The sequence below is a fragment of the Tauraco erythrolophus genome, chromosome 2 (genome assembly GCF_009769465.1).
Source record: "Tauraco erythrolophus isolate bTauEry1 chromosome 2, bTauEry1.pri, whole genome shotgun sequence".
Classification (NCBI taxonomy): domain Eukaryota; kingdom Metazoa; phylum Chordata; class Aves; order Musophagiformes; family Musophagidae; genus Tauraco; species Tauraco erythrolophus.
Window position 1 is genome coordinate 112,411,532 of NC_141466.1, and position 25,905 is coordinate 112,437,436.

The following is a 25,905-nucleotide window of genomic DNA, read 5'->3' on the forward strand; positions in this document are numbered from 1 at the left end:
CATTCCATGTTCCTTCTTCCAAAGTTTAACGTCATTTTGCCAGCAGCAAACTTCAGAGGTTTGTTTGGGGTTGTGCCTACAGTATAGTGCGGCAGCACAAGCTCCCTGGTAAGGCAGCTTACGTAGGACCATTCAAACTGGTCCTGATTCAGCTGCAGGTTATGAGTCACCTTTCAAACTGTGAGGAAACTATTTGATTTCCTTCCTAAAAAGTGAATTTTTGGAGGCAGAGAAAATGAGGCCAACTGGCCAATGAACTAAATATTTAATTAGAATGTATTTACAATACAGTTATAATCAGAAAAATGACAATATCAAAAAGCATTTCTGTTCATTGTGTGTGTTTGAAGTTGTAGCCTTTCAGCTTATAAAAACAAATTAAAAATAAAAAAGTCTTCTCCGCATTAGCTATGCAAGGCTAAATCACCTACAGGCACATACACTGCTTTCTGCTCAGTCTCATATTTCACAAACAAAAGTTTCAGACAAGTGCCAATTACAGTGTTTACTGCTGCTGCTGAATGTGCTAAAAAGAAGCCAGCTTGGTTCCTGGATCTGAAGTCATTTGTAATGTTGGTAAAGTCCAATTCTTTTCTTTTATTTTTTTTTAATTTGAAATAAGCAATTCTGACCTTGAGTTTGTAACGAAAAGGGTAAATAAAAAGCCTAGCTGTGCCTACCTCTATGTGTGTACGTATATATAAAAATATAAATATATATATGCGTACACACACAAATGATCTTGGAGAATTACTTTGCCTATTAGTGTACTCGAAATAAAAATCATTTGCTGCTCACAGAGGTACTGAGACGGCTTGTGTACTCAGTGCTACGCAGGTGCCTCCTGGTTTTCAGAGGTAATCGAATTGCTGCAGAGAATACCAAATCCTTGGTGACCTGGGAGCTGAGCAGCTCGTCTATATTGATGGTGTTTACCCAAGCACGCTGCACTCACAGAGGCCATAAAATAAATGAGAAATTTGATTAGTTTCAGTTGCCACAGAGCAGTGCTCAGTTTCTGTTTAGCTGCTATCAAAGTGTCTAGACACAGAGCATCTAAACTCTTAATTGACCTAGTGATGGTGAGTTTAAGCCGAAAGTCCAAGCATCTGGTTCCAAGATCTATTGGGTCAGTACAGGGGCGTTTCTGCCCTGACTGTACTTTGGCTTGCTGCTATTTCGGCAGTGCCTGGTGTTCAGAAAGGATCCAAATTCAGTGCTGTGGCTCTTGCTTCCCGGTTTGTTGAGCAGCTTTGACTCTCAGCTTTAGTCTCTGCTGGAAGCCCTTCTGCAGAGCTCGTAGCACCTGGGGCATCCTACCAGACATCGAGGAAGCACTGACCCTGCTAGCTTTGTAATTTCTGGCAGCACTGGCTGTTCCTGCTTTAAGATTTCTGAAGAAGGCTTCCAACAGTTTTTTATGGAAATGAATTAAGCTCTGCAGCTGCGTACAGAAAGGCAAAGGAGTACCCAGCAAAGGAGCAGGGTTTCTTCAATTTGGGGTCTCAGAGATGTCAGCGAATGTATTTTTTGAGATCTAGAGGATCTGTCTCCTAGAACAAGGATCTCAAATACCCCTGGGCCCATGGGACTGAATATCAGAAGGACCATATATTAATGTCTATAGTAAAATAAGTGAACAAACCCAGTACTATTAAGTGCTCTCCTGCCTACAGGAGCTCCAAAGGCTCCCTCAACAGGTATTGGATATATGTCAGAGCTGTCAGGCTTGGATTTGTCCTCCAACGGACCTGTAACCTTCTCAAGTCTGCCCATAAGGCAAAATGGGTGGGGTGGGCTCCTCAGCTGGTGTGAACTGGTACATCTATTGACTTCAGAGGACTTCTCCAGCTGACAGCACAGGCCAAGGGACCTGTAGTGCCTCTGAGCCTTCACAACAAAAGGCACCCCATGAATATAAATGGTGCAGGTCTGGAAAGCTAATATTAAACTGAGAAGGTTTGAGTATGTTTCATAGTCTTGAAATTAAATGTATGCCAGTTGCTTCTTAAAACCTCCTGCAAACAATTCTGGGGTTAACTTATTCAGACAGCTGCAAGAAAATTTCGTAAGTCACCTTTAATAACTAAGCCTATGTGACTGCATTTCAAGTTGTTACTAGGCTATCAAAAAGATATGGTTCAAAGAACGTTTAAAATATTTCAAGTCTTTCAAGTTCCCATCAAACTTCCCAAGCTGATACCCATCTAGCTTACACTGTTGTCAAAGAAATAAGTTTAATGGAGTGAGACTAACTCTGGGTTTTATTGTTCCTTTTGTTCATGTAAACCCAGACCTGTAGTGTTATTTTTAAAAGAAAAGAAACATGTCAGAGAAGATTATTAAAAACAGGCTCTATTTCCCTAAAGGACTAGTTAACAGGACACATACATGGCTTATGTAAATATGTACTCAGGGTCTGTTTCAACAGAAGCGTTTTACATGGGGGCTTTTGTAACTTGGGCTTTGATATTCAAGGTATTGGATCAAACACCAAAAAAGCGTAGTGTGCTTCAGAAATGTAAAGCAAATACCTGAACGCTAAAAGGGAATTCCCATGCCTATATTCTGAAGTTTATTTTTCTGGTGGGTCAGTGTGTGAAGAAGTGGTTGTAAGCAGCCTCACAGAAACAAATTGAATTATCTTTGATTATTTTTCCTTTGAGAGAGAGAGAGAAAAGGAAGCTCCTAACAAAAATAGAATCAGACATTGGGGCTTTTCTTCTAGGTTTAGGGGTCACTTTCAGGACCAGCGCTTGGGGTACTGCCCACTGAAGGCTGGCTTGGGAAAGCCCAGAGGCAGGCACCGTCCCCAGGTGCCCAGCTTCATGGGAGGATTTTGGGCCCAGTTCTCGTTTGATGGATTTTGGCACTGCTCTCTAATGAAAGCCCATTTAGCACAAAGGACTGGAACTCCACAGAGACATTCAGGAGGTGGCAGAAATAAAAAGGGGCTCAGAGTATTTGCATTCAGTTTCTAGGCTTAACACAAATAATGCATTGACCTCTTCTGGCTTAAGAGCAGGTAATATTCTTCAGTCCTTTAACTTGTAAACTGTCAAGAAAAATGAAGTTTTACTTCAGGCATATGATCTTTTTTTTTTTTATGTTATTATAGAAAATTCCCAAATTTGAGGTGACAAGAAATGTTGTTTCTATTACTTATCTGAACCATTTTCCTAAAATACAGTAAGTGATTTCCCCCTACTCTGTTCCAGCATCCACTAAATAAATATCCTGGAGCAAGTATACGATCAGGCATCTTACTTTTAGCATTTGGAGCACAGGCCCACACACCAGGGAATTTTTTAGCAATTGCTTTAATGGTGCTGTGTTTACAGGACCAGCATTGGTATTATTTATTGCCAATGACTTGCAGAAATTGTTTGAATCTCATTTGCACAATGGATGGGCTGGAAGACCAGTAAGGTCAGGAGTACTGTGGTACGCAGCGCAGGAGGGAGAAAGACTGATTTCTCTGTGTCTAATCTATCAAATTCTCATTACGAGAGTTTCAGCCTTCTCACCTCTGTATGTAGTCAGGAGAGGTTGCTGCTGCTGTCTTCTGGAGCTGGATCTTATCAGTGAGGCAGGCAGGGAAGGTGGCTGCTGCTGCAGCTATTCGAGGGGGAAACAAAGCTCCCTCGCAGCTGCCTTCTGGCCCCTTGCACAGGAGCTCTGTTTAGACAAGGGTAAGCGTTGAGCAAAAACGGGTAAGAAAGTTTTGCTGTGATGGATGTCCAGGAGAGGACAAGTGCTGTCTGAGAGACATCTCATCAGTGTCAGCCCCTAATTCGGGGAGCTGTGATTTTTTTGGCCATGTTGGTATAGCGCGCCCTGGTCGCTCCTGCCTCTGCTTGCAGCTCTGCACCAAACACCGTACAGGCAGAAGCGTTCAGCATGAGGGGGTCGGAATAATTTCCTTATTGCAGATGGTATTACAAAGTTTATTTCTGTTCCTTTTTATTTTTATGTTGTTTCTGACTCATGCCTGCAAGCAAACAGACCCTCCTGTTTGGTGTGAAATGGTACATCGTAGCCCCAGCCCCTGTACTAAACCAGTTCCTGCTCGCTCCTTGGTTATCGTGTACTTGTTCTGTGTGAAACTGTGGCTAGAACTTGTTCTGCGTGAAACTGTGGCTAGAACTTGTTCTGCTTCCCAAATAAAAATCCCTAATGACTCGGGTACTGGGTGAAGTTTGCCTGGTGTATCTTGTTCACTGAGTCTTTGGGGCTGCTCTTTCTGGGATGGGCATGAAGCCCGCTCTGTTGCTTCAAGGCAAGTGCTCTTTTGATTAGGTTGGTGTCCAGCTCTGTCTCAAGAGGTGAAAAGCAAGCCAGACTTCTGCTCCACAAAGAGAGAGTTAGCTTCCTACCTCCAAGAGACAGCTGGATGTCTCCCAGGTTTGATAATGCTCTTACAAGTCCTTATAGAACCCATTCCAGGCAGCAATGCTGGTCTGTGAGTCCCCTTCTTGGGTATCTGCCTCTCTCCACGCTATGTCTGGGAGATAAGCAATAAAATAGTCTATGTATGAGTAATTTTTAAATTAAGCTGCTTTTTTTTTTCTCCTTTCTTCCAAAACAAAATTCAGAAGCACTGTACATACCCAGCTCTCCTTGGCAGACATCTGTTCGAGTAGCTCCTCCAATTATAAACTGAGGGTTGGCACATAACTCCTGAAAAGACATTTTCAAAGTATGCATCACCCTTTCTGGTCTGAAAAGTCCTCAGTTCTTGCTCATTGTTTCAATGTGAAGGTTCAAAAAATATTAAATACTTTCAACATTTCTTTAGAAATATGTCCTTTGTCCTTTATCTGATTAACATTGCCTTATTAAATTGAAAACTGCGTGTATTTTTTGGAGGCAAATCCTGAAGCCCTTTGCTACTTGAGACAGTGATACTGGTGAGAATTTTTGCTACTGTGGGGATAGATGAAAACTCAACCTCGGTATTTAAATCTTATTTTATCTTGCTGTGGTTTGGGCTCAAGCAGTGCAAATGAGTTTGTGACTGTCACCACTGGGTCTGGCACTGGAGCTGTGTTGAGCTGCCGCTGCCACCAGTATGGAGGATGTTCCTCCATCCTGACCTCACTTCCTGGGAGGCCAACCATGCAAATGCTTTTATTAATGACCTCCCCCCTTCTTTCCTGGTCCTTTTGGGGTCCTGATGAGTAGGTCATGGCAATGACTGTCCCATCCCAACTCTGAGCCTTCCAACAATTCACACCTTATATTAGGAAGTTAATATTGTCTCTCTAGAAACAAAAGCTGTCTCCTGAGGATTTTCCGTGAGCTTCTGGATTGCAGCAAGGGGTGGTTGATAGGAAGCCTAACTTGGTGAGCAGGGTTGAGGAAGGTTTAGGCTCTGCCAGAGAGCAGCAGTTGTGAGCTCTGAGCATCCTTGCGTCACTGAGCCATGGAGGCAGGGACAACCCGGGACTTCTTGTGCATGCATGATTAAGAGCCTGTTTGTGAATGTCCCCTCCCAATAGGTGTGATCTCAGCTACATCCTTTTGCTTCCATGATTATCCAGCTGGTCAGCTGCCTTGCAGCTGTCTCAGTGGATAGGAGTCAGGAGTAGGTGACCCACCACACAGAAAAGGTTTTGTGTTCGTTTTTCTCTCCTGCTCCCAAAGAGGTGAACCTGGTGGTAGTCAGCTGTGTATGACTTATCACTCACCTTGACACCTGTCCTTACTGAGCCATTGCCAAGTGCCACATACACCTTTCACACAACTGCATTTCCACCTTGTCTCTTTCTGTAAACCCGCTGTTGAACTAAGAAGATAAGCTTTTGATGGCAGAGTGTCTGACACACACTGTCTGCAAACCAGCAGTCACAGCCCGGGGGGGATGACCTCAGCAGCGGATATTTATTTTACAAAGGGAATTTCTATGGCAGGTCTCCTTCAGACTACCCACTGGATCCTGCTGCCCGTTTGGGATGCAGGCAGGTAAGTGAACAGTGATCCCATCGGGTCCTGCAGATGGAAGCCTCTTGGCCAGTTGAAAAATTCCAAGCAACGAGTAGGGCTGTGACCGTGACCTATGATAAGAGCCATCCATGCCTGTAGAAGTAGGTCAGATCCAGGTCCCTCCACAGGAGAGCAAAGCAGAAGGTTTGTCCCCAGCACATGTGCTTGTGTCACCTTGCCGCAAGGTTGGACTCTGCCTCATGGGTAGGGATAAGCCAGTGGGTCTCGGTACTTGTGGACTATGATTCTATGGTTAAGAGTCCATAAATTGTTGGTGTCTCTGCTGAGCGCTGGAGGGAAAGAGGGGTCTCACATGGGCAGGTCTCTGGCAGGCAGGTCTGGGACCTTTCAGCTCTCAGTCATTCCCAACTACGCTACACTTGCAACTGTGTCTCTGCCTGCAACAGGCACAATGTTGTTCTTGCAAGAAAAAACAAAGTATAGTTGAATGAGTTTTCTAGGGCTGATCTTCTCCCAGGATAGGCAAAGCCAAAAGATACTTTCACAGTACTTGTTTCTGAAACATCCAGGTGCCAGAATGAAGTGCTGGTGGACAAATGAGGTTGGCAGGGTGAAAACTTCCAGTTATCAAACCTGCAAGTTTCTGCTTCTCACTTTTCAAGAGAAAAAAAAACATCTAAGTCTTGAAATTTTCCCTTCTTCTCTTGTTCTCCTTTCCCCCATCAGAGGAAGGTAAGCTGTTTGGGCTTTTTTCCCCTTTCTTCCCCTGTTTTTTGATTTATTTTTTTTTTTCATATTGCAAGGAGGGGCAAAATGACAAAGAAGGAGCAAAGTAGGGACAGAAACAAATGACTGAAAAATGAAAGTGCAGAAAAATTTCTGATTTTGTGGTTTAAAACATATTTGGCATCTAATCTTTCCTGACAATAATTAGATTTTAAAATTAAAGGCTATTTATACAATATATATGTATTTGGATAATAACAGTTCCAGTCAGTTGCTCTTCAACTCTTACAGGTAGCTTGAAGTGAGGCAGAGGATTCTATTTAAGTATTAGCCTCGTTTCCTGGGGTGCACAGCAGCAAGACCACAGTGTGGGAGTACCATTATAATTGATGGTCGATGGTTCCTGGGGTGCCCTGCACTCTGTCTGGATACACATGGGACTTTGGCGTCCATCTTTGGATTGTACTCTGGACCCGTAGCTCCATGGAGCTGGGATGGTCAGGGAGGAACTAGGTTCCGTGAAGCACTTGCAAGATTCTTGCTTTTTGAAGGGCTTAGAAGATGTTGATTTCTTCCTCCCACTCCCTTTTCAACCTTCTTTCTGCTAACCATGGAGGTAAAGCAAGAAAAAAGCAAAACATACAGGAATAGTGGATATTCAGGCTCACCACTGAGTTAGTGTGGATGTTTAGGTGAGCTCTGATTAGACCTGAACCCAGTAAAACAGGCGGTTATAAAGCACTCTTACCGTGGGGCGCTTCCAGATTATCCCCTGGGTTTTGAAGGAGTATGGTCCCAGGTCCCGGTAGCCCAGGGCAGAAGGACAGGCTGGGAACTCTTCATCCTTAAACAAGGTGCCAGCCTTCAGGCACTGCTGCTTCAGGGCTTCATAGTCCTGCTTCAAATACTTGATGGCATTCCTGTTGGATCCAAGCCCGTCTGCGGCCGCTCGTTCTTGGCAGAGCCTCGCCGCCACCCTGGACATGCCTGCCCACCCTCCCAGCGTGTGGCACAGCTCTCTTGGTGCCTCCTGGGCAAGAGGAGGTGAATATAGCCAGGTAGCAAGTTTGGGTGGAGCTGGGGGTTGCCCTACATGCTCCAAAAGCCCAGGAGGGAGGAGGCACCAGAAGTGCAAATATGTACCCGAGATGGACCCGAGAGAGGCGGGGAGGGAGCTGGCGCGGCTGAGACTGTGGGCACTGCCTTGTGCTGCTCCCCTGGTGTTTGCTTAAAAGCTTGTGAATTCCCTGCCCCTTTTCAAAATACGTGTTTAACAGGGAGCAAGGGAAACCAGTGTTTTTGCAGACACACTTATTTACATATGGAAAGTGATCGTCTGCGTTGTGTGCTGAAAGTCAGGCTTAAGGATCAGTGCTTTAAAAATCTACATGAAGATAAGTTTAAAACTCCTTTCTTTCCTTCTGAGACTGGGCTCTAGACTCTTGGAGAGTAGAGCAGCCACGAAACCAGGGGCTGGACATCTACTGCTACAGCTTACATGGCTATGGAGGTGTCTGTGAGTTTTAAAGCCAGGAAAACATTGAAAAGTTGAACCCGCTTCTGGCTTAAATGATCATTCTTTTGAAAAAAAAAAAAAAAATCTGTCTCTGATATCTCAAAGCAGTGTGATTTTTAAGAATTAATTTATTAGCAATAAAAGGCATGAACTTGACAGAGCTAGAAATGGCCACTTGGCCATATGACCTGCAGAGAGCAAGGATACAATCCAGGAGCATGACCCAGGCCAAAAATGGAAAATTATATCACCAAGCAGGAGTCAAGCTGGTAACCCCTGCTCCCCACCTCCAGTGTGACCTTGAGCAAAAGTCACTGTACCTTCCTCATCTGTAAAAACAGGGTCTTATCTCAGCTAGTGGGAAGTTAGCCATCATATTTACAGTCTTCTGGTGGTGCTTCCTGCACATAAAATATTTACAAGCAAAATCCAAAGCCAGCCTTGGGTGCAGAAGGCTTTTTAGACCTTAAAAGATAGTGGTTCCTGTTCTTGTAGTAGAAAAACTTCAAGTTTCTACCCTGGCAACCCCGTTTTGTACTGACACAGAGGTGCACATCTCCCTGGCGAGGTGGCTGCAAATGTCTGTAGGTTCAAGCACTGAAGCAGGAGAAACTTTCCATGGAGCACAGCTGCTCTCTGCTGTCTTCCTATTTAATGGTTGAGTTTTCCCAACAAAGCCCGCTGCGTGTCCAGCTGAGAGCTGGGTAAACAGTAACTTTATTTGCCAGAGAGCATGTTTGATGACTATCCCTTGGTAAGTTTGAACAGGAGGTGTGGAGAAGGGAAGAAAGAAATCTGAAGGACTGAAACCTGTTGAGATAAGGAGTCCAAACAGAGGCTAGCCGTGACCCTTGTCTGCAAACATTTGAAAGAGCGTCGATGCAAAAGAGGAAATGCAGTTACTTGATCGGTTCCAGGTGGGCACAGGTAGAGAAGGCTGGGCTGGGAGAATTACTGCACTGGTTATCTAAAAATAAAATTAATACTGTTAGAATTGAGTAAAGGAAAAGGATGTCCAGAATTTTAACTCTGTTACATTTCAGTGCTTCTAGGTGTGTCTGTGTACTTAATCAGAACAGAGTGTGGAATAATAAAGGATTGGGGGGAGTGTTTTTTCTTTCCAGGGTGGATTTTTTTCCTGACGAATAGACCCACTCAGACTCAATTTCTCTGCTTACGAGGCAGAACACTGCTTTCTTTCCCTCCCTGCACCAGCTTCTTATGCTGAAATTTCCTCTGTCCCTGTGGCCCAGAGGCATAGTCCACTTGTGCTGTGACTGCTATAAGCTGCAAGCTTTGGCATCGTTGTCCATGGAAAAGCACAGTTTTTTGGCATTTAGGAAATGCCATCAAGATGAGAAATCTTTTGTTTCCCACCTGATTTTTTAGACATACATGTGATATGCTGTGTGCTCTGTAACTCCAGTTGCCAGCAGACACAAGCGGGCACAGAAGAGGTGAACTCTTGTGCATCATCATGTTAAGGTATGATACAGAGGAAATACAATCAGATTTTAATCTTCATAAATTCCAGTAAAATGTGCCATAGGGTTTTTTTCTGTCCTGTATCTCACATTTGGGAAGAGGCTGAGGACAATGATTTTCTCTGACAGAGGGCCAGGTAACCCCTCAGTGTGTCCACCATGACCCTCTGCTCCTAATGATCTGTAGCACAGCACTTCAAATCCACTTCCAAGCTTGATTAGCAGCAGAATTATTTATTTGTGTAGAAATTGAAACACAAGCACCATCTAGAGGATATAAAGAAGAGGAAAAGATGATGACTGTAGAGCTGACTACAGTAACAGCTGACAGTTATATCATGGGGAAAAAGTTTTCAGGCTCCCCATGACTATCAAAAACTGTGATTGAAAGGGCATTAACCCCTAGGGAAACAGCAATCAGAAAAAAATATGTACAAACTATTCTGATTTCTGTTCCTTCTGGGATTTGTATGTTTTTGCCTGACTCTTCCCGCTTTCCTTCCCCTCCTCCCCTTTCTTGATGACAGCAAGAGGGTGAGAGAAATGGGGAAAAACTGAATAAACCAGGAAAACACATCATCTCGGTTTCAAATAAGAGTCTGCAAATTCCATGAAATTGAGGCTGTTCCAAATCTGCAGAAATCTTTAAAAGAAAATAACTGCCAATTGCCTAACAGTTCTAGATACGTTTTTTTTCTGTAGAGCATTAGAGGGAAATTAAATGGGTCTCCTGTAATGCTGCACTTTGCTAATGGGAATTAAAGCTGCTTAGCTGTATTGTAGACCCTACAGCATGAAAAGGGATTAGCTCGATTTAGAGAGCTTGCTTTCCCCAGTTCTAGATGGATGGGCTCCTACCCACCCTATTACTGTGAAAACGGAGTGACTATTAATAGGTGGACTAGCACGAGCAGTGAAAGGTCCTAAATGCTTATCAGTAAGATAATTCTTTTAGAGGTTGCAATATTTCACCTAAATGTTTGTGGGGGGAGGAGCTGCTACAAGCTGCAGCCTAGTGGGTTCCCTATAGGGAAATGCATCTAAGATTATCAGCGACCTGGGTCATTTTTTTTTTAATAAGAGCCAGAAAATTGTCAGTGCCTTAGGAAGTGAAAGAGGAAGATGATGGGCTGAAGCAGTAATGACTGCACCTCAGGTGTGGAGCTCCACAACACAGCCAAGATGATTAAGGGATGGTATTTCAGCACTGTAAGGAGCTGGGAAGGGTGGCTGTGTTTCACAAGATGACTGAGGTCTTGCTGTCACCTCTCACTATGTTGGCTGAGGCAGCAGCCAGTCTTGCACTGATGAGGAAACTTCAATTCCCCTCCAGATCCCAGATCCAGAGGGGAAAGCAACTCCTTTTGTTGTGAAACATCACTGCTCCCTTGTTCTGGTGGGGACAGGGCAGCTCCTGGGGAAGGAGAGCAGGAGTCCAGTGGATGCGTGGCCCTGTTTCTCCCTTTCTGGATAGTTGGACAGTTGCTTCCTGTTGTCCTCCCAATAACTGTGTATAGTGGAGGACAGATGAGCAAGAGGGAGGGATGCCACGAGGCAGAGCAGCACTGAGCTGCTCACAGCTGCTGAGTGTGAGCATAGGGAAACATAGAATGGTTTGGGTTAGAAGAGACCTTAAAGATCATCTAGTTCCAACCTCCCTGCTATAGGCAGGGACACCTTCCCCTAGATCAGGTTGCTCAAAGCCTCATTCAGCCTGGCCTTGAACACTTCCAGGGATGGGGCAGCCACAGCTTCTCTGGCTAACCTGTTCCAGTGCCTCACCACCCTCAGAGTGAAGAACTTCTTCCTTCTGTCTAATCTAAAACCACTCTCTATCAGTTTAAAGCCATTGCCCCTTGTCCTATCACTACACATCCTTGCAAAAATTCCCTCTCCAGCTTTCTTGTAGGCCCCCTTTAGGTACTGGAAGACTGCTTGAAGGTCTCCCCAGAGCCTTCTCTTCTCCAGGCTGAACAACCCCAGCTCTCTCAGCCTTCTCAGAAAAGAGAAGCACATCCTACCTGGGACTTCAGGCTGAGAGGCAGTTGGATGCTCCTTATTAGGAACCAGCATAAGCAGCTGTAGCAACAGCTGAAACCACTTTACTTGCTAAATGCGGGAGCTGGTGACTTTTTTGAACAGTTGCAGGTGTGCAGAGAGCTTAAGAAAAAGTCAAATTCCTTTTTGTTTCTAAAGTTGCCTAGTTTTAGGAGGATACTAGTGGGTAACTATTCTTGGGGCTGTTATTTTACCTAGGAGCACTACACTAGTCTCACAGTCAAGTGGAAATTACCTCTTTCTTTAGATAAAATGGGCATATTATGTGAGCATGTAGAAGGCTGGCTCGTGTGGTGCTCAAAAGCACTTCCTTCCCTCTAACTGTGGACTCATGTCCATATCTGCTACTGGGCTGGAAGTGGCTGACTTGTCAACTTACTTGGCTGCAGAGGACTTTGTGGGTAGGCTGTTCAGATGGCTTCTGGAACAGCCAACTTCTCATATAGTAAGTGAAATTCTGTATTACAGCAACATATCCTGGTCTATCATCAAACCACCTGGGACACTACAACCCCTATACGTTTGGGACCAGTCTAACAGGCCATAGTGGCAAATATACCTTTTCTTTTCATTGCCCCAGGTACCTCTCCCACCAACTACTTGAATCCTTACTGGCTCAGTTTCCTGCTGGCTTGGCTCCCTTCTGTCTCTCTCCTTTTCTGTTTGGCTCTGTCTCAACCTCTGTCCCACCACAGAGACCCTAAGAAAACTCTGGTAACTCTGATTGCACAGCATGGCCATATAACATGGTTGTACACATTTGATCTCCTTGATGGCTGTCTAAGCGGAGGCTGTCGGCACGCTGCCAGCAGGCCCTGGAGTGGTCTGTGAATATCATCTATGGGACACAGGGGAGACGACTAAGAAAAGCATAGAGATTATATGACAAACCTCAACCCAGGTTAAACTTCTGCAGCTACTGGAAAGTGGCTAGAGGGGTTCACAAACCAAAACGGGTTTTGTGGGCCAGTGAAAACCACTGCTTTCAACGGACACCAGTTTCCTTTTACCGTGACCTTCGAAAAATCAGAGCTAAGTCTGATCTGTGGCAGCTGTACAGATTTGAACCACTGCGTGGAGCCAAACAAACGCCTTTTGAGCAGCTCTACAGCTACCGAATCTGTCACGTTATGATGCAACACGGCTCGTTGTTAGTTAAACTCCCAGGTGTGTTGTCGCTTGGTCGCCTGCTTCAGTAGATGGCCTTCTTGCCTGTGAAATAATTCAGCAGTGCTTAATGAATCGAAACAGTTGAGCAAAAGCATCCTCTGGTGTCATATTGTGTCCTGCTAGAGCTTCAGCAGGGCTGTGCTGGAGACCTTGGCTAATGGCGTACCCATAATTGAGTACGCACAGCATGTACTAGCTCTGTTCAGAGAGCTCTTACAGCACATAATATTACTTGATTTGTCTCCAGTTCTCCCTGTGTGACTGATTTCCCACGTGCCTCAATACGCAGCCAAAAATACCGTTATTCTCTTCACACAGAGAGCCCCTCTGACCCGCAAGGAAGAACTGAGACCTTCAAAGCAGAGCAAAGTCAGTCTGTGCCTGGCCAGGTTTGGAAAACCTCGAAGGCAGCATCAGGACTGCTCCCTTGCACGGCTGTGATCTACACAGACGTTGGTGGCTGGTGTGGCTCGTACCACTCTCGTACCTCTCTTCAAAAAGATTTTGGGGGCCTCCTCTGCTATAATGTGTATTGAATGGGTGATGCTTACCTCGTTTCCCTATTCAATAGCAACGGTTTCCCATGTAACTGTGTAAGTAGAACCTGTGCTGACTATAAGCAGAGGAATCACAAGTGATTGAAGTCCAAAGCCACCAAGCAAACGAACAGTGTTTCCCAGTGCATCGAGGCACCATATATCAGCAACAAATAAAAAATTCTAATTCATAATTTTCAAGGAACGCTTCCCACTACGTCTCAGCAAACAGTACAGCCGGGTATTTTATGATTCTTCAGATGTTTTTCAAACAATAACATTCACTTTAGTCAGGTAGGATGGCTCCAAACAAGTGTTTAGTGCATCCAGGGCTTGGGATATGAGCCACAAAAAGAGGTGCCTCTCCTTCCAAGGCAGCAGAACAGCCAGCGCGGGAGGTGGGTGCAGCACTAAGGGCTATCGGCCTCTGCACTGCTGCCCGGGGAATGCTGCCTGGCGCCCAGCATGCCCTGAGTCAGACCTAAAATATGAAACAAATGGTTTGAATTCTCCCTCGGAGGGACGCCATATTACGCCAGTGCCAGCATCAGTATTTCAGCCGTTCTTGGCAGCAGTGGCCCCCTGAAACCGAGACACTCCTTTTCCTGCACAGCTCAGCAGGGGTGTGCGTTTAGGGGGAATTCGCTGCGGGAGATTTGGGCTGCACCAGGGGAGTGGATGGGTTTATGCCAGCAGTGGCAGCTACACGTGCTTTGGTTACTGCTGGCAAATCAAGCTGTAAATGATTTCTGTTGCGTTCAGCGTTCACAGTCGTAACAGGATGACAATACAGGGTACATACATACCATATTAGTTTTTGAGCCATACTATTTTTTTCCCTTTTGCTTTTTTCTAAGCTTACAGATTTGGACATAGATATTTCTGGGTTTTATGCAGGAAATACCTTTTTTTTTTTTTTTTCAATTGGTGAATACATGTTGCCACATGGGAGCCAGGGCTGGAGCAGCTGCGAGGGAAACGTGCTTTCCTTCGGGTCCACGGGGAATAGAGATGGAGACCGGGGCGGAGGGGATTTTCATCCCGGGGGGAGAAGGGGTGGTGCAGGTGGCTCCCGGTGCAGAAGGACTCGAGCAAACCGGGGGATGCCGCGGGACTGCGCCGGGTTGAGCACGGGCGGCAGTCGTGACACCCGCCGAGGGGGGGGGAGGGATGTCAGATTGGGCCGGGCGGGGCCGGGCCGTGCCGTGCCGGGGCGGAGGCAGCAGCAGCAGCAGCAGCGGTGGTGGCGGCGGCGGCGGGGCGATGGCGGGGATAGCGGCGGCGGTGGCGAAGGAGCGGGCGGCGGCGGCGGGCGCGGGGCGGCACGGCCACGCCGTCCCCTACCTGGGCCAGGATTTCGGGGCGCTGCGGCAGGAGTGCCTGCAGGAGGGGCGGCTCTTCCAGGACCCCTCCTTCCCTGCCGGCCCCGCCGCGCTCGGCTACCGAGAGCTGGGGCCCAGCTCCTACAAAACGCAGGGCGTTGTCTGGCGCAGACCTACGGTAGAGTGAGGGCGGCGGCGGGGAGGTGGGGTCGGGGTGTCGGGGTCTCGGTCTCCAGTGCCGGTAGCATCCTCCCGCGGCACCACCGTGCCTTTTCACCCGACTTTTCTCTTCCTCCCTCCCCCTTAAACTGCGTTTGATTTAATTCGGCGGGGGCTGTGCGTGTGCTTTTCGCGCTCCCCCTTCTCCCTCTCGGTCCACCCGGCCGGCGCGTTCCTCCGGCCGCCGCCCAGCACCGGCACCGGCGGCGGGTCGGGCCGCAGCTGCCGAGCGCGGCCCCGGGCCCGCAGCCCCCCCGGGCAGCACCCAGGCGCCCGCAAAATCCCGGTGCGCCCGTTTTTGTGAGACCCACGGCCGCTCCGAGCTCTGGGGCTATCTCTCTGCCCGGGGGCCGGGCTGGCAGCCCGACACGCTCCATCTGAAGAGCAGAACACCCAAAAAACCATCCACCTCGTCCACCTCGTGCACCTCCCCAGCCCGAACTCTCCAGCTGGATAAAGCACTTGCTTTTGGGAGCGCTCGGGGCTGTCGCTGTGGATAACTCTTTTCTTTAGCAGAGAGATGAGCTGACCACCATGCGGAGGTTTCCTTTAGGAGCTCTGGCTCAGCCTGCGCCTCTGGCTACCGAAGCAGCCCTGTCTGGCCACGGGAGCCATCGGGTCAGAGGGACTCCGGGGTGCCTAGGTGTTTCTGAAAGACCCTGACGTAGTCAGTGGTGGGGAGGTAATAGCGGAGCCGGTGCGTGCACGTGTGTAAAAACACAGCGGACCTCCTGGCATGTACTGTGAAGTGAGATGGCTGCCCACAAGCTTTGGTCACCAGCCCCCTTTCTCACCACGCTTAGCGTGTCTGATGGCCCCGCACTCGTTCCTGACTATCTCCACCTCTGTGGCGTTGTCCTGCTGTGGTCAGTCGCTTGTTTGAATTTGCTGTGAGGCCTTGTTCCCTCCTTTACCTGTGGATATATGTAATGCAAGGCCTCTTTCTTTCCCAGGAGCTGTGTTCCAGCCCCCAGTTCATAGCCGGTGGAGCCACTCGCACGGACATCTGCCAAGGGGCCTTAGGTAAGGTGGAGGCAGAAAGCTGAGTTTCCCATGCAGGTGCTGCCCCAGGACACCACATTTCCCTGCTGTGCCATGTGGATTTGTACTAGGCTGTATCTTACTCTGTGAATACATCTTGCATCCTACCACCTCTCTTCGTATCAAATTAGATGTTTCTTGCCTTACCTCAGCAGCTTGCAGGTAGAGACCGTGTGTGTTTGTCTGCTGAGCACAGCCTTTCTGCGTGCACCGAGTGCGGATGACACAGACTGGTTTCCTGATGGCTTTTCTGGTTGCTACCAGTTCCTTTCATCTCCGCATCCGTGTGCTTGAGAGTAGCCTGTCTAACTTATGCCTTTAACAGTCTGCTTAGAAGAGCAGTTGAGTGCATTGTGGAGCGTTTCTTTCCCCAGTGGGAGAGAGTGCTGCCGAGCAGGAGGGACCCCCTAAAACCTGGAAAGATGCAGTACAGAGAAAACAGATTTATGTTGGAGAATTCCCTGCTGCTCGCCAGCACTTGAGGAAAACAAAGCCAGAGTGTTTCAGGACGGATGGGCCAGCCTGTGAGCCCTCTGCATTTGCAGTGGCTGCCACTTGGCCAGCTGCTCCGGAGAAGCCTCTGGAGCTGCAGAAAAGTGCCAGGGGACAGCGGGAAGTGAGTGGCTTAACCTGGCTGTGTGTGCACAGCTGTCCCAGTCTTGAAGCTTCTCTCCTGGCTTGCCTGGCAGAAGGGGTTTTAGGCGAGTGCCTCTGTGCCTCTCCTCCCAAAAGGTAGCCTGGAGGCTGGTGAGGAGGACAGCTGCGGGCGTGCGAGAGGAAATCGACTGAAGTGGAAGCAGTGAGGCTCCTATTTATTCCATAACTGTAGGGAGAGGGTTTTAGATGAGACTGATAGCATGGTTGAGGGAAAGCTCTCGGGTGTAGGGAGACATGACTAATAAGTGCCATGTGTTGTGCTTTCAGAGTGGGGTTGGCAAAGGAACTAAGTTCTGTTTGTTTGCTTTTCATCAGCATAATATTAGCCACGTTGTGGCTTCTTCGTTTCTAGTCCCGCTGCTGCTACTTGTGTTTTCATGTCCAAAAATATAACGGATAGGGAAGCTTATTTCCCGTATTTTGTGCTTATGTTTTCTTGCAGAAGTTATTTAGGTTAGTGCTTCAATAACTAGATACAATTTGTGTAAAAAGCCCTGACAACAAAAAATACTGAGATTGTGAATTTAATTGTCCCCATGTCCCAGTATCATCTGTGGCAGGGATTAGGCTCTGTTGCGTAATCAGTGAAGTCCTTGGTATGTCACTAGCTTCCTTCATGTGTTCTCTCTCTGCCTGATACCATGTCTCCCACCATGACTATCTTGGCATGAAGCATGTCTCAGTGCTTAACATACATGCCAGACATCTGTCCTCTTTTTTTATTGCGAAACTTTACATCTAAGGAGTTGTTCAACTTGAAATTAGAGTTGATTGTAATGCCGTTTCAACATCTGGCATTTTGTAGACGTGCTCCTTTCTGAAGGCACTTAGTTGCTTTCTGCCTTCTACAGGCTCCTGGCTTTTCTATCTGGATATTGTGGCAGCAAAAGCACTGGAATGAAAAATTTGTAACTTCGTTTTCAAGTCGTGGAGTTGCTGTTGGTAATGCCAAACCTTGTTTTAAATTGATGAAAGTATTTGTTGCCTTAGTGATCTTTGGACCAGTCATTGTTCTCAAGGGTTTGTACAATATCACTGAAGGATACAAACTGACTCAAAGCTGGTATTATTTTACCTCCTAAACCAATATTTGAATAGGAGGTTGTTAGTGTTCTTGGTCATATTACTGTTTTCACCATGCCTGAGTACTGCGATGACTTGCCCTGCTATCTTCTTATGAATCTGGGCAGGATTTTGGTATTGTGTGACAGTTTAGTGGTTGATCAAAAATTAGATGCTATTGATTTTTTCTCTGTATAGCTGTTGAGTTACTAAGAGCCTGTGTTGAATCTCTGCTTTTTCACACAATGAGACTAGCAGATGTGCTGTACAAATGCTTTTTTTCTTTTTCTTTTTGCCACTGCCTCATCTGATACCAGCATTTGTATCAATACATTTGCTTAAGTTTCCATTTACTTGCTTGAACCTTGTGTGTTGACACCGATGTCCCATCACATTTTAGGACATTACAGAGAAGATTGCACTGGAAGATGGCGGGTGCTCCTGGAAAGCTGTGGTTTTTATTGCATTGATTTTTTTTGTAGGAATCTTTCGTAGTTTTTTTCCTTTTGTAGGAATCCTTTTTTCCTTTTTTTTTCCTTTCGTAGGAATCTTATTTATCCCCCAAAAGACTTGATCACAAAGCAACGTGTGGAGTTTCATGACTGTTGCTAAGCCACTCAGAACATCTCGGAGTACTGCAGGGACATGAGGCATCCAGAGCACATGCACCCATCACTGCTGCAACAGGCTTCTTGGCAGGGGATGTGTGACCGAACAGCTCGGCTAATGAGCAGTGGTACACATGTTCCTTTTAGCCCAAGAGTCTTTGGTCCATGAGCCAGATGCAGCCTATAAACTTGCGTCGTTGTCTTTGACCTGGACTGTACGATATTGTGATGCATAAAAGGCATAGCTGATCATCAACATAGTAAAGGTTGTCCCCGCACCAGGTTCTCTGGACACCAGAGTTCTGCCCCTTGGGCTTTAGATTATCCTTTTTTCTATTTTTGTTGGCTTTTAGAAGAAACTTTTAAAGGCAAGTATTTGGAGTTAGTTTTGCAGTATCAGATCTGAAGTCAGTGATGGTTATTTGGCTCAGAACGGCAGCAAATGGGATGTGGTGACTCATTACAGCGGAGGGGAGGAACCAAAGCCACTGCGGAGAGGAAGCTTATTCACCATTAACCACCTTATTTAGAGGGCATGTCACCATGGTATCACAACACTGGGGCGTACACAGCGCAGTATCTCTCATCTGCTGTTTAGACACAGGTGTCTCCTCCTTAAATAAAAATGTGTGGAAAAATAATGAATCGAGTAGGATGAATTTAGAAAATTAGATGCGTGGTTTTCCCTTGCTGGCAACCACTCTACTGTAAGTGGCTTGCCACAGCTTTGTGTTTCTAACCAGAAAACTTCCTGGAGTCCCGTGGTATTAATATAATACATTCAGTAGTTGTTGATCTACAGCGATGAGTGTTTTAAAAGAACGATGTGTCTGTGATTGGCTGAATGCACATTTTTCCTTTAACCCCATACTCTTATTTGTGCTATGCAGTGATCAGAGAAGCTGCCTTTTGCTGACAGCCTTCCAGCCACTTCATGAGGATGTTTTGCTTGTCTTTGGTCTCCAGAATGGCCAATTTTAAGCCCTTGTGGCTATTTATGCTTGCCTTGCAATTACATTTTTTTGTAACATTCTTGTTTATAGCTGGAGGTTAGGTGAAAGCAGAGATGGATATATAGAAATAACAAGTAAAACATTGATAGCAGCAAAAAGGAAGCATGACAGGAGAAAACAGTACTTCTTGTTAATATGAATAAACTCATAGCTTTATAATATTCCCTTTTCTGATAACATTTTTCTGCCTGTTGTATTGTGCATTTACAAAAATTCTCCACGATTAACCTAGTCTTGCTGACACTCCTTTCACATTCATATAAGTAACCTGTCTGTCAGCCTCCTCTTGGACTTTCCTTCTTTATCATAGGAAAGTCATCACTGTCAAGAGCCTTAGAAAAGTACCAGTTCTTATAGTTAAGACTTAGGTAAAGACCCTGCTCAGGCCTACTTAGTGCAGGCTAAAACTCCAGGTATTACCACAAGATCTAATCTCATCCAGGCTTTGAATTCTCAGTTCTACCTTTAGCGATGACTGCTCAGAAAGAGAGAAAAGGTATCCTGACTGTTGAGCACTTTTAAATGTGGAAACCAGAGGGTGATGTGTCTCCCATATATGCTAAATCTGCCTTTTAACCTCAAGAAGACCTTGCCCACAGTTGTTGGAGTTAAGATCTATGTTTGTCTGAACTCCAAATTCTCCTTAGAAAGCAGTGTAAAGTTCAACAGAGAGATTTGACAACAAAGTCTGCTGTTTCTTTCTCTTCATGTCTGGCTTGATGGGACAGCTAGAAAGTAAGGAAAATTCTTTATAAACTCCGCTTACGGGCTTAGAGGTCCTCTGGGAGGAGTGTCTCCTCCTTGAATCAGTGCTTCTTATCTACAGGGGAAATCTGACTCAAAGATGTATCATAGCATTAAAGGGTGTGTGTATTCTTTATCTAGATGCCTGAGCAGCTTCTTGACCGAGGCTTCCTGAGCTGTTGTGGTCGTGTTGAGTTGTTCGCTTATTCTTTCTGTGCTGCTCCCTGCCTTGTTTATGGAATATTTCTTTGGAAGAGTGATAGGACGGCTGCTCTCTGAGCCAGACTTGCTACTGATTTAAATCAGCACATTTTTTCTGAGAGTAGTAACACCCATGTCAAATGCTCAGGGGGTCTCTTGGAGCGGTTGAGTTTGCCTGATCGAGTAAGGCTCTGGCTTATGCTGCGGATTGAGCAATAGGGAGGAAAAACACCTCCACAGCTGACTGCAAACAAGGGGCACAGGACATGCCTCCAGCTGTTTCCACACACTCAATTTAGTATGCCCAAAGTGCCTCCAGCTCTGCCTGTGGCTTTCTTGTAGAGGCCAGGAGCTGTATGGTTTTACCCAGCTGTGCCTTAGGACTAGCAGAGCTGTGCTGAGCAGGCTGAGTTGCCCTTTTTGGGTTTATCTGATTTAGTCTGAATGAGAGCATGGATCTGCCTAACCACATGAAGGCATCCTAGAAGTCTAGGTAAGCATACCTGTACTGGTTTTAGCCTAGCTAGTGTAGGTCTGAGATGCCAGAGACTCACCTCACCTCTGAGTTGGGTGTGTCTGTCTGCAAAAGCCTTGGAGAGCCTGGGGTGTGTGCTGGGGTTGTTCTGCTGCTCCGACAGACACCTCTCTGCGGGTTATCTGGTCTCTGTGCTGAGATGAAACCAGTTAACCCATCGATATCTGTATTTGTGACTTGTCTCATGCCTGTTCCCAGCATTACTGATGCTTTCAGATCACTGTTGGTAAGAAGTTAAGAGCCTCACTAAGGCTTGCTAACTTTTCCCAGGTGTGAATAATTGTTCTGCTGGAGGGACAGTGGTGCAGCAGGGAGGATGAAGATCCCCACTCTTTTCCTTCTTTTAGGATTTTGTTGGTCTTAAAACCACTGAGGATCTCATGGCTCCTGGGTGCTAGGAGGGGAGTATCGGGAAAGGGAGGCTGAGGGTTTATCCACCTGCGAGCAGTGCTGAGGTGTTGATGGAGAGTGCTCAGCTCTCTTGCGCTGTGTGCTGCTCCAGTGCACGTGTGTATTTACATCCGTCCCCTTCTCCCACAGTGTCTCTGCCAAATACATAACAACCTACTGCTGTCTTGGCCCAGAAGAGGCCTGTCACAAGCTGTGACCTCCTTTAACTCAGTAAGGCGACAGAAAGACTTTTTTGTCTGGATTAATGAATTGACTTGCTCTGTGATGAGTGCACGAGGGAGAAAAACAAGTGAAGGAGGCAGGGGTGAAGACAATATGATGCTACTTCAGAGGTAGTACAGTATTAATTCAGCCTGATGCCACAAGAGCCCCAGTCAGGGGGCTTTTCTCTAGCAGCCAGGGTTGTTCTCTAGCAGGGAGTTCTCTCTTGGGCTTTAAGAACCCCAACTCTTGTCCAGAAACTACTTGTTTTGGAGACTTAGTAAAAACGGGGATCCTCAGTACAGAGGGATCTCTGGGTAGTCTCTCCCAAGTGATTACCGTGTTGTCAGGTTTGTTTCAAGACTCCCTTGGTCAAAAAAAAAAAAAAAAGCAAAAGGAAAAAAACACAAAGAAGTAACTTTTTGCAGGCTGGCTGTGTATGGGAGAGCACAGATCTGAGCTGAACTGAAGCTGAAGTCCTGTTGTTGCCTTTCGAAAGAGGAGTTTGTTTGCAGAGCTCCTCGATGTCCTCCCTTGTAAGGAGAATTGCTGTGAAGGATAACTGCCAAAGCCCTCGTGTGGCTGGGGGACAGAGGATCATGCTGCTAATTGCAGATTAGCCCATCTGAAAATGTCTGTTAGTGCCTTCTGACCCCAATCCCTTTCCCAGCAAGCGCAGTTGCTGGGCTTGGCGGGACATCTGAAGCAGAGGGTGCGCAGCTCCTGGGAAGAGGGTCTCAGCGCTGCGAAGGAGGCTGTAAGAAGGGTTGCCGTTTTGCAGGGCAAGATGGATGTGCTGTCGCAGAGGAGGGAGGGGAACGTCCTCATTGCTTCATGATCTGTCACAGGAGAATGGCAAGGTGACTTTTCCTGTTTGAAAAACTTCCCTGACGTGACAATTCCTCCATTGCAGTACAAGCAGCCAGCGGCAGGGCTGAAGGGAAAGTTTTACGTTCATTTCTTCCCCTCTAGCTTATGAAATAGTAAAAGCATCTCATGTTTGGAAATTATTCTGAAATTCCACATCTTCCACCTTTCACAAGATGCAAAAAGGGCCATGGGACAAATGTCATTCGTAGAGCTGCTGCCGGGATCAGCTGTGGAAAGCGATGGGCGGCCCGGAGGGAGTCCCACCTTGCCTGTGTTCCTCCTGGTGCTAAGTGGTGCCTTGGTCTTGAGCCTGAGGGTGACCAAGAGCTGCCTCTCTCTGAGGCTTTTTCCCAGTCACCTATTTGAACTCTACTCTCACCTGTGAGCTTTTGCCCCTTTTCCTATAGGAGAGAGCGGGCTGTATAGAGACCGCTGCTTTGCTGGCCTCGGACTTGCTAGCAGCTGTGTGGCTGGCTCGTGCTTCTTGAACCTACAGCCCTATGCATGCTGCAGGATGGCTCGGTGGGGTTGTCCTGGTTTAAGTCCAGCTGCAACCAAGCCCCACCCAGCCACTCACTCGTTCCCCCCCAGTGTGATGAGGGAGAGAACTGGAAGAATAAAACTTAAGAAAACTCGTGGGTTGAGATAAAGACAGTTTAATAGGTAAAGAAAAAGCCATGTGCACAAGCAAAGCAAAACAAGGAATTAATTCACCGCTTCCCATCGGCAGGCAGGTGTTCAGCCATCTCCAGGAAAGCAGGGCTCCATCACGCCTAATGGTTACTTGGGAAGACAAATGCCATCACTCTGCCATTCCTTCTTTGCCCAGGTCTATATGCTGAGCATGATGTCATTTGGTGTGGAATATCCCTTTGGTCAGTTGGGGTCAGCTGTCACAGCTGTGTCCCCTCCAATATCTTGTGCACCTCCAGCCTTCTCACTGGTGGGGTGGGGTGAGAAGCAGAAAAGGCCTTGATGCTGTGTGCTGTGTTTCTGCCCAGCAATAATGAAAACATCAGCATTATCAACGCTCTTTCCAGCACAAATCCAGAGCACAGCCCCACACAAGCTACTGTGAGGAAAATGAATTCTATGCCAGCCAAAACCAGCACAGGGATCTAATGTGTAATTCTGACTTGTCTTGCTTTGTGAACACAGGAATCGGATCTGGTAATCATAGAATCATGGAACGGTTTGGGTTGGAAGGGACCTCAAAGATCATCTAGTTCCAGCCCCCCTGCCATGGGCAGGGACACCCTCCGCTACACTGGGTAATGATGGGAAGGAGTTTTGTGTTGGGTTGTGGGAATCTGGGGATCAGCTGGTCTTTAAATCTGTAATCACCTTGTGGAAGGCTGCAGAATACCCTCGGCTGAGCAGACAGGTAACCACTCTGTTAAAGTAACGCTGATTTCTGAAAATAATTACAGGAAACGGAGGTAATGTTTGTATAGTTGTGGTCTCCTCCTGCCTCTGCTTGGTAGGAGGTGGTGTGGAAAAATACTATCCAGACAGCCTGTTGGCCCCATCCCAGGAGGGGTGAGGAGGTGTGTGGGGCCGGGGAACAGTGCCTGCCTTCAGGCTGTCCCTGACTCTCTGATGACTGTCACCAGAGACGGGATGTGGGACTAAACAGAGAGGCCTCTCGCAAGAGCCTCCGGAGGTGAAAGGAGCTGCTGTTTGGTAGGAGTCTGGCCAGAGGCCTCAAAGGGAGCTCAGCCATGGGGTAGACCTCTGGACGGCAAGTCAACAGGCGTTTATTAAACATGGAGGAGGGAAAGGAAAACAGCCTGTTCTTGAGAAAACACTGGTCTTTTCAGAAAAACCTGCACTGCTGAGTACCCATGTGTGCCCACAGGTCCAGCTCTTTGCCTTTTTCCCATGCTGCTTCCTAACCTGTAAACATTCAATTAAGTTTTCTTTCAAATAGTCTCACATGGGTGCTAACTGTGCTGGTAGATCATAAAAAGCCTGCTTTTACTTTTTTTTATTTCTTTGGTCTTGAGGAAACATGAACTTGCCTGGAAATGTTTGCGTACATGCGTTTGATCTGCCTTAGACGTAAAGTGATGGGAGGGACCATCTCATCGCTGCTGAAGTGGTTATTGGTTATAATGCACAATCCCTATGCAGTAGAAAAACTAAAATTTGAATGATGAACTCAATTTTATTTTTTTTTTCCTTCCCCCTACAGGGGACTGTTGGCTCTTGGCTGCTATTGCCTCTCTCACCTTGAATGAAGAAATTCTGGCCCGTGTCGTTCCCAAAGACCAGAGCTTCCAGGATAAATATGCAGGAATTTTCCACTTCCAGGTGAGCTGAAAACTGGCTCTTGCCTTCCCTCCTCAGTGCTGTCAGCCAGGAACTGGTGTGGCTGGCCATGTCTACGTGCATGGTGTTTCCTGGAACATTTTGAAAAACGTCAAAGAGCTAGGCAGAAAAATGGAGAAATCCAAGAAGGGTGATGGTGGTGGAAGGAAGAAGACAGCTAACCAAAGAGGTGGGAGTGGGGGCTGTCTTTGTGGTCCTTCCTCTGTCGGCAGATCCAGCTGAGGACGTGCATCCCCAAACAGGGTGGGCAAAGCTGACTGCGAAGGGGATTGCTTTTCCTTGAGGAAATTGGTGTTAGCAGAGAAACATCCCAGTGATGTGAGTGCACAGCGTGGGGCGGTGACGAGGAGTTTGTGCTCTCTTTCCAGTTCTGGCAGTACGGGGAGTGGGTGGACGTTGTGGTGGACGACAGGCTGCCCACCAAGAACGGGGAGCTGCTCTTCGTGCACTCAGCGGAGGGCAGTGAGTTCTGGAGTGCGCTGCTGGAGAAGGCCTATGCCAAGTGAGTCAAGGCCAGGCTTTCACCCCGCTCAAGTCTCCCGATGCCTCTGCTTCCCTATAGCATCCTGAACTGCATGGGTGCTATGCATTTAAAATGTCAGCCTAATTATTAGCCTTTACAGCTTCTGGGATATCCCACAACGGCTGCTTTAGTAAAGCTTTACTGACGGGTGCTTAAGACAAGTAGCCAAAAGTATTGGCTTTGTTGCTAGCTAAGAAAAATAGCTCTTGTATCTTATGGCAAGGCTGTTCCTAGAATACCGTCTCCTGTCACTGGGGCTTGGGAAGCTCCATTCCGTGTGCTCTACACACCTGCGAGGGCTTGCAGCTGCAGTGCTTCAGTGTGCAAAGCACACCAGTCCATCTGCTCAGGTCTCTGTTCAAAGTAAAGATGCTCAAATCTGAATTTCCAGTTTGGGGATGGCCAGGGAGGAATTCTGCCATCTAACATTACTATTTTCAATTGACTTAAGAAATTGAGCTAATTTAGATCAGCTGAAAATCAGACCTATAACTGTTAAAGGGATTAAAGGTCTGTGTGGAACTAGAGAGGCAAATTGTTAGATGGGTGTTTTTTTAATACTACTTTTTCTTCAAATAGTGTTCATGATTTTTGTCATTGACATGACTGAACCTGCAACCTATATACATGATTGTAGAAGATTTTATGCCGGGCTTTCCAAGTACAGAGGTCTAAGAAGCAAAGTTGAATGGAAGGCAGAATGATAGCTGCCGTGGAGCTGTTGAAAGCAG

The 25,905-nt window shown here is 46.8% G+C and overlaps 2 protein-coding genes across 3 annotated transcripts in view; one reads left to right on the forward strand and one right to left on the reverse strand.

Annotated features, from left to right (window-relative positions):
- The window catches only part of CAPN8 (calpain 8), a 30,773-nt gene extending 23,116 nt beyond the window's left edge, over positions 1–7,657 (reverse strand). For both annotated transcript variants that reach the window (XM_086629704.1, XM_086629710.1), the window contains exons 1-2: positions 7,421–7,657; positions 4,611–4,680 (exon numbers count right to left, since the gene is read on the reverse strand). In XM_086629704.1, coding sequence (XP_086485830.1) covers positions 4,611–4,680; positions 7,421–7,657 — 307 coding nt within the window. The remainder of the gene's footprint in view (positions 1–4,610; positions 4,681–7,420) is intronic.
- Positions 7,658–14,699: 7,042 nt separating this feature from the next.
- LOC104376259 (calpain-2 catalytic subunit) overlaps positions 14,700–25,905 on the forward strand; it is a 30,262-nt gene continuing 19,056 nt past the window's right edge. The window contains exons 1-4 of the mRNA XM_086629720.1: positions 14,700–14,936; positions 15,931–16,000; positions 24,515–24,633; positions 25,020–25,153. Of these exons, the coding sequence (XP_086485846.1) occupies positions 14,700–14,936; positions 15,931–16,000; positions 24,515–24,633; positions 25,020–25,153 (560 nt within the window). The remainder of the gene's footprint in view (positions 14,937–15,930; positions 16,001–24,514; positions 24,634–25,019; positions 25,154–25,905) is intronic.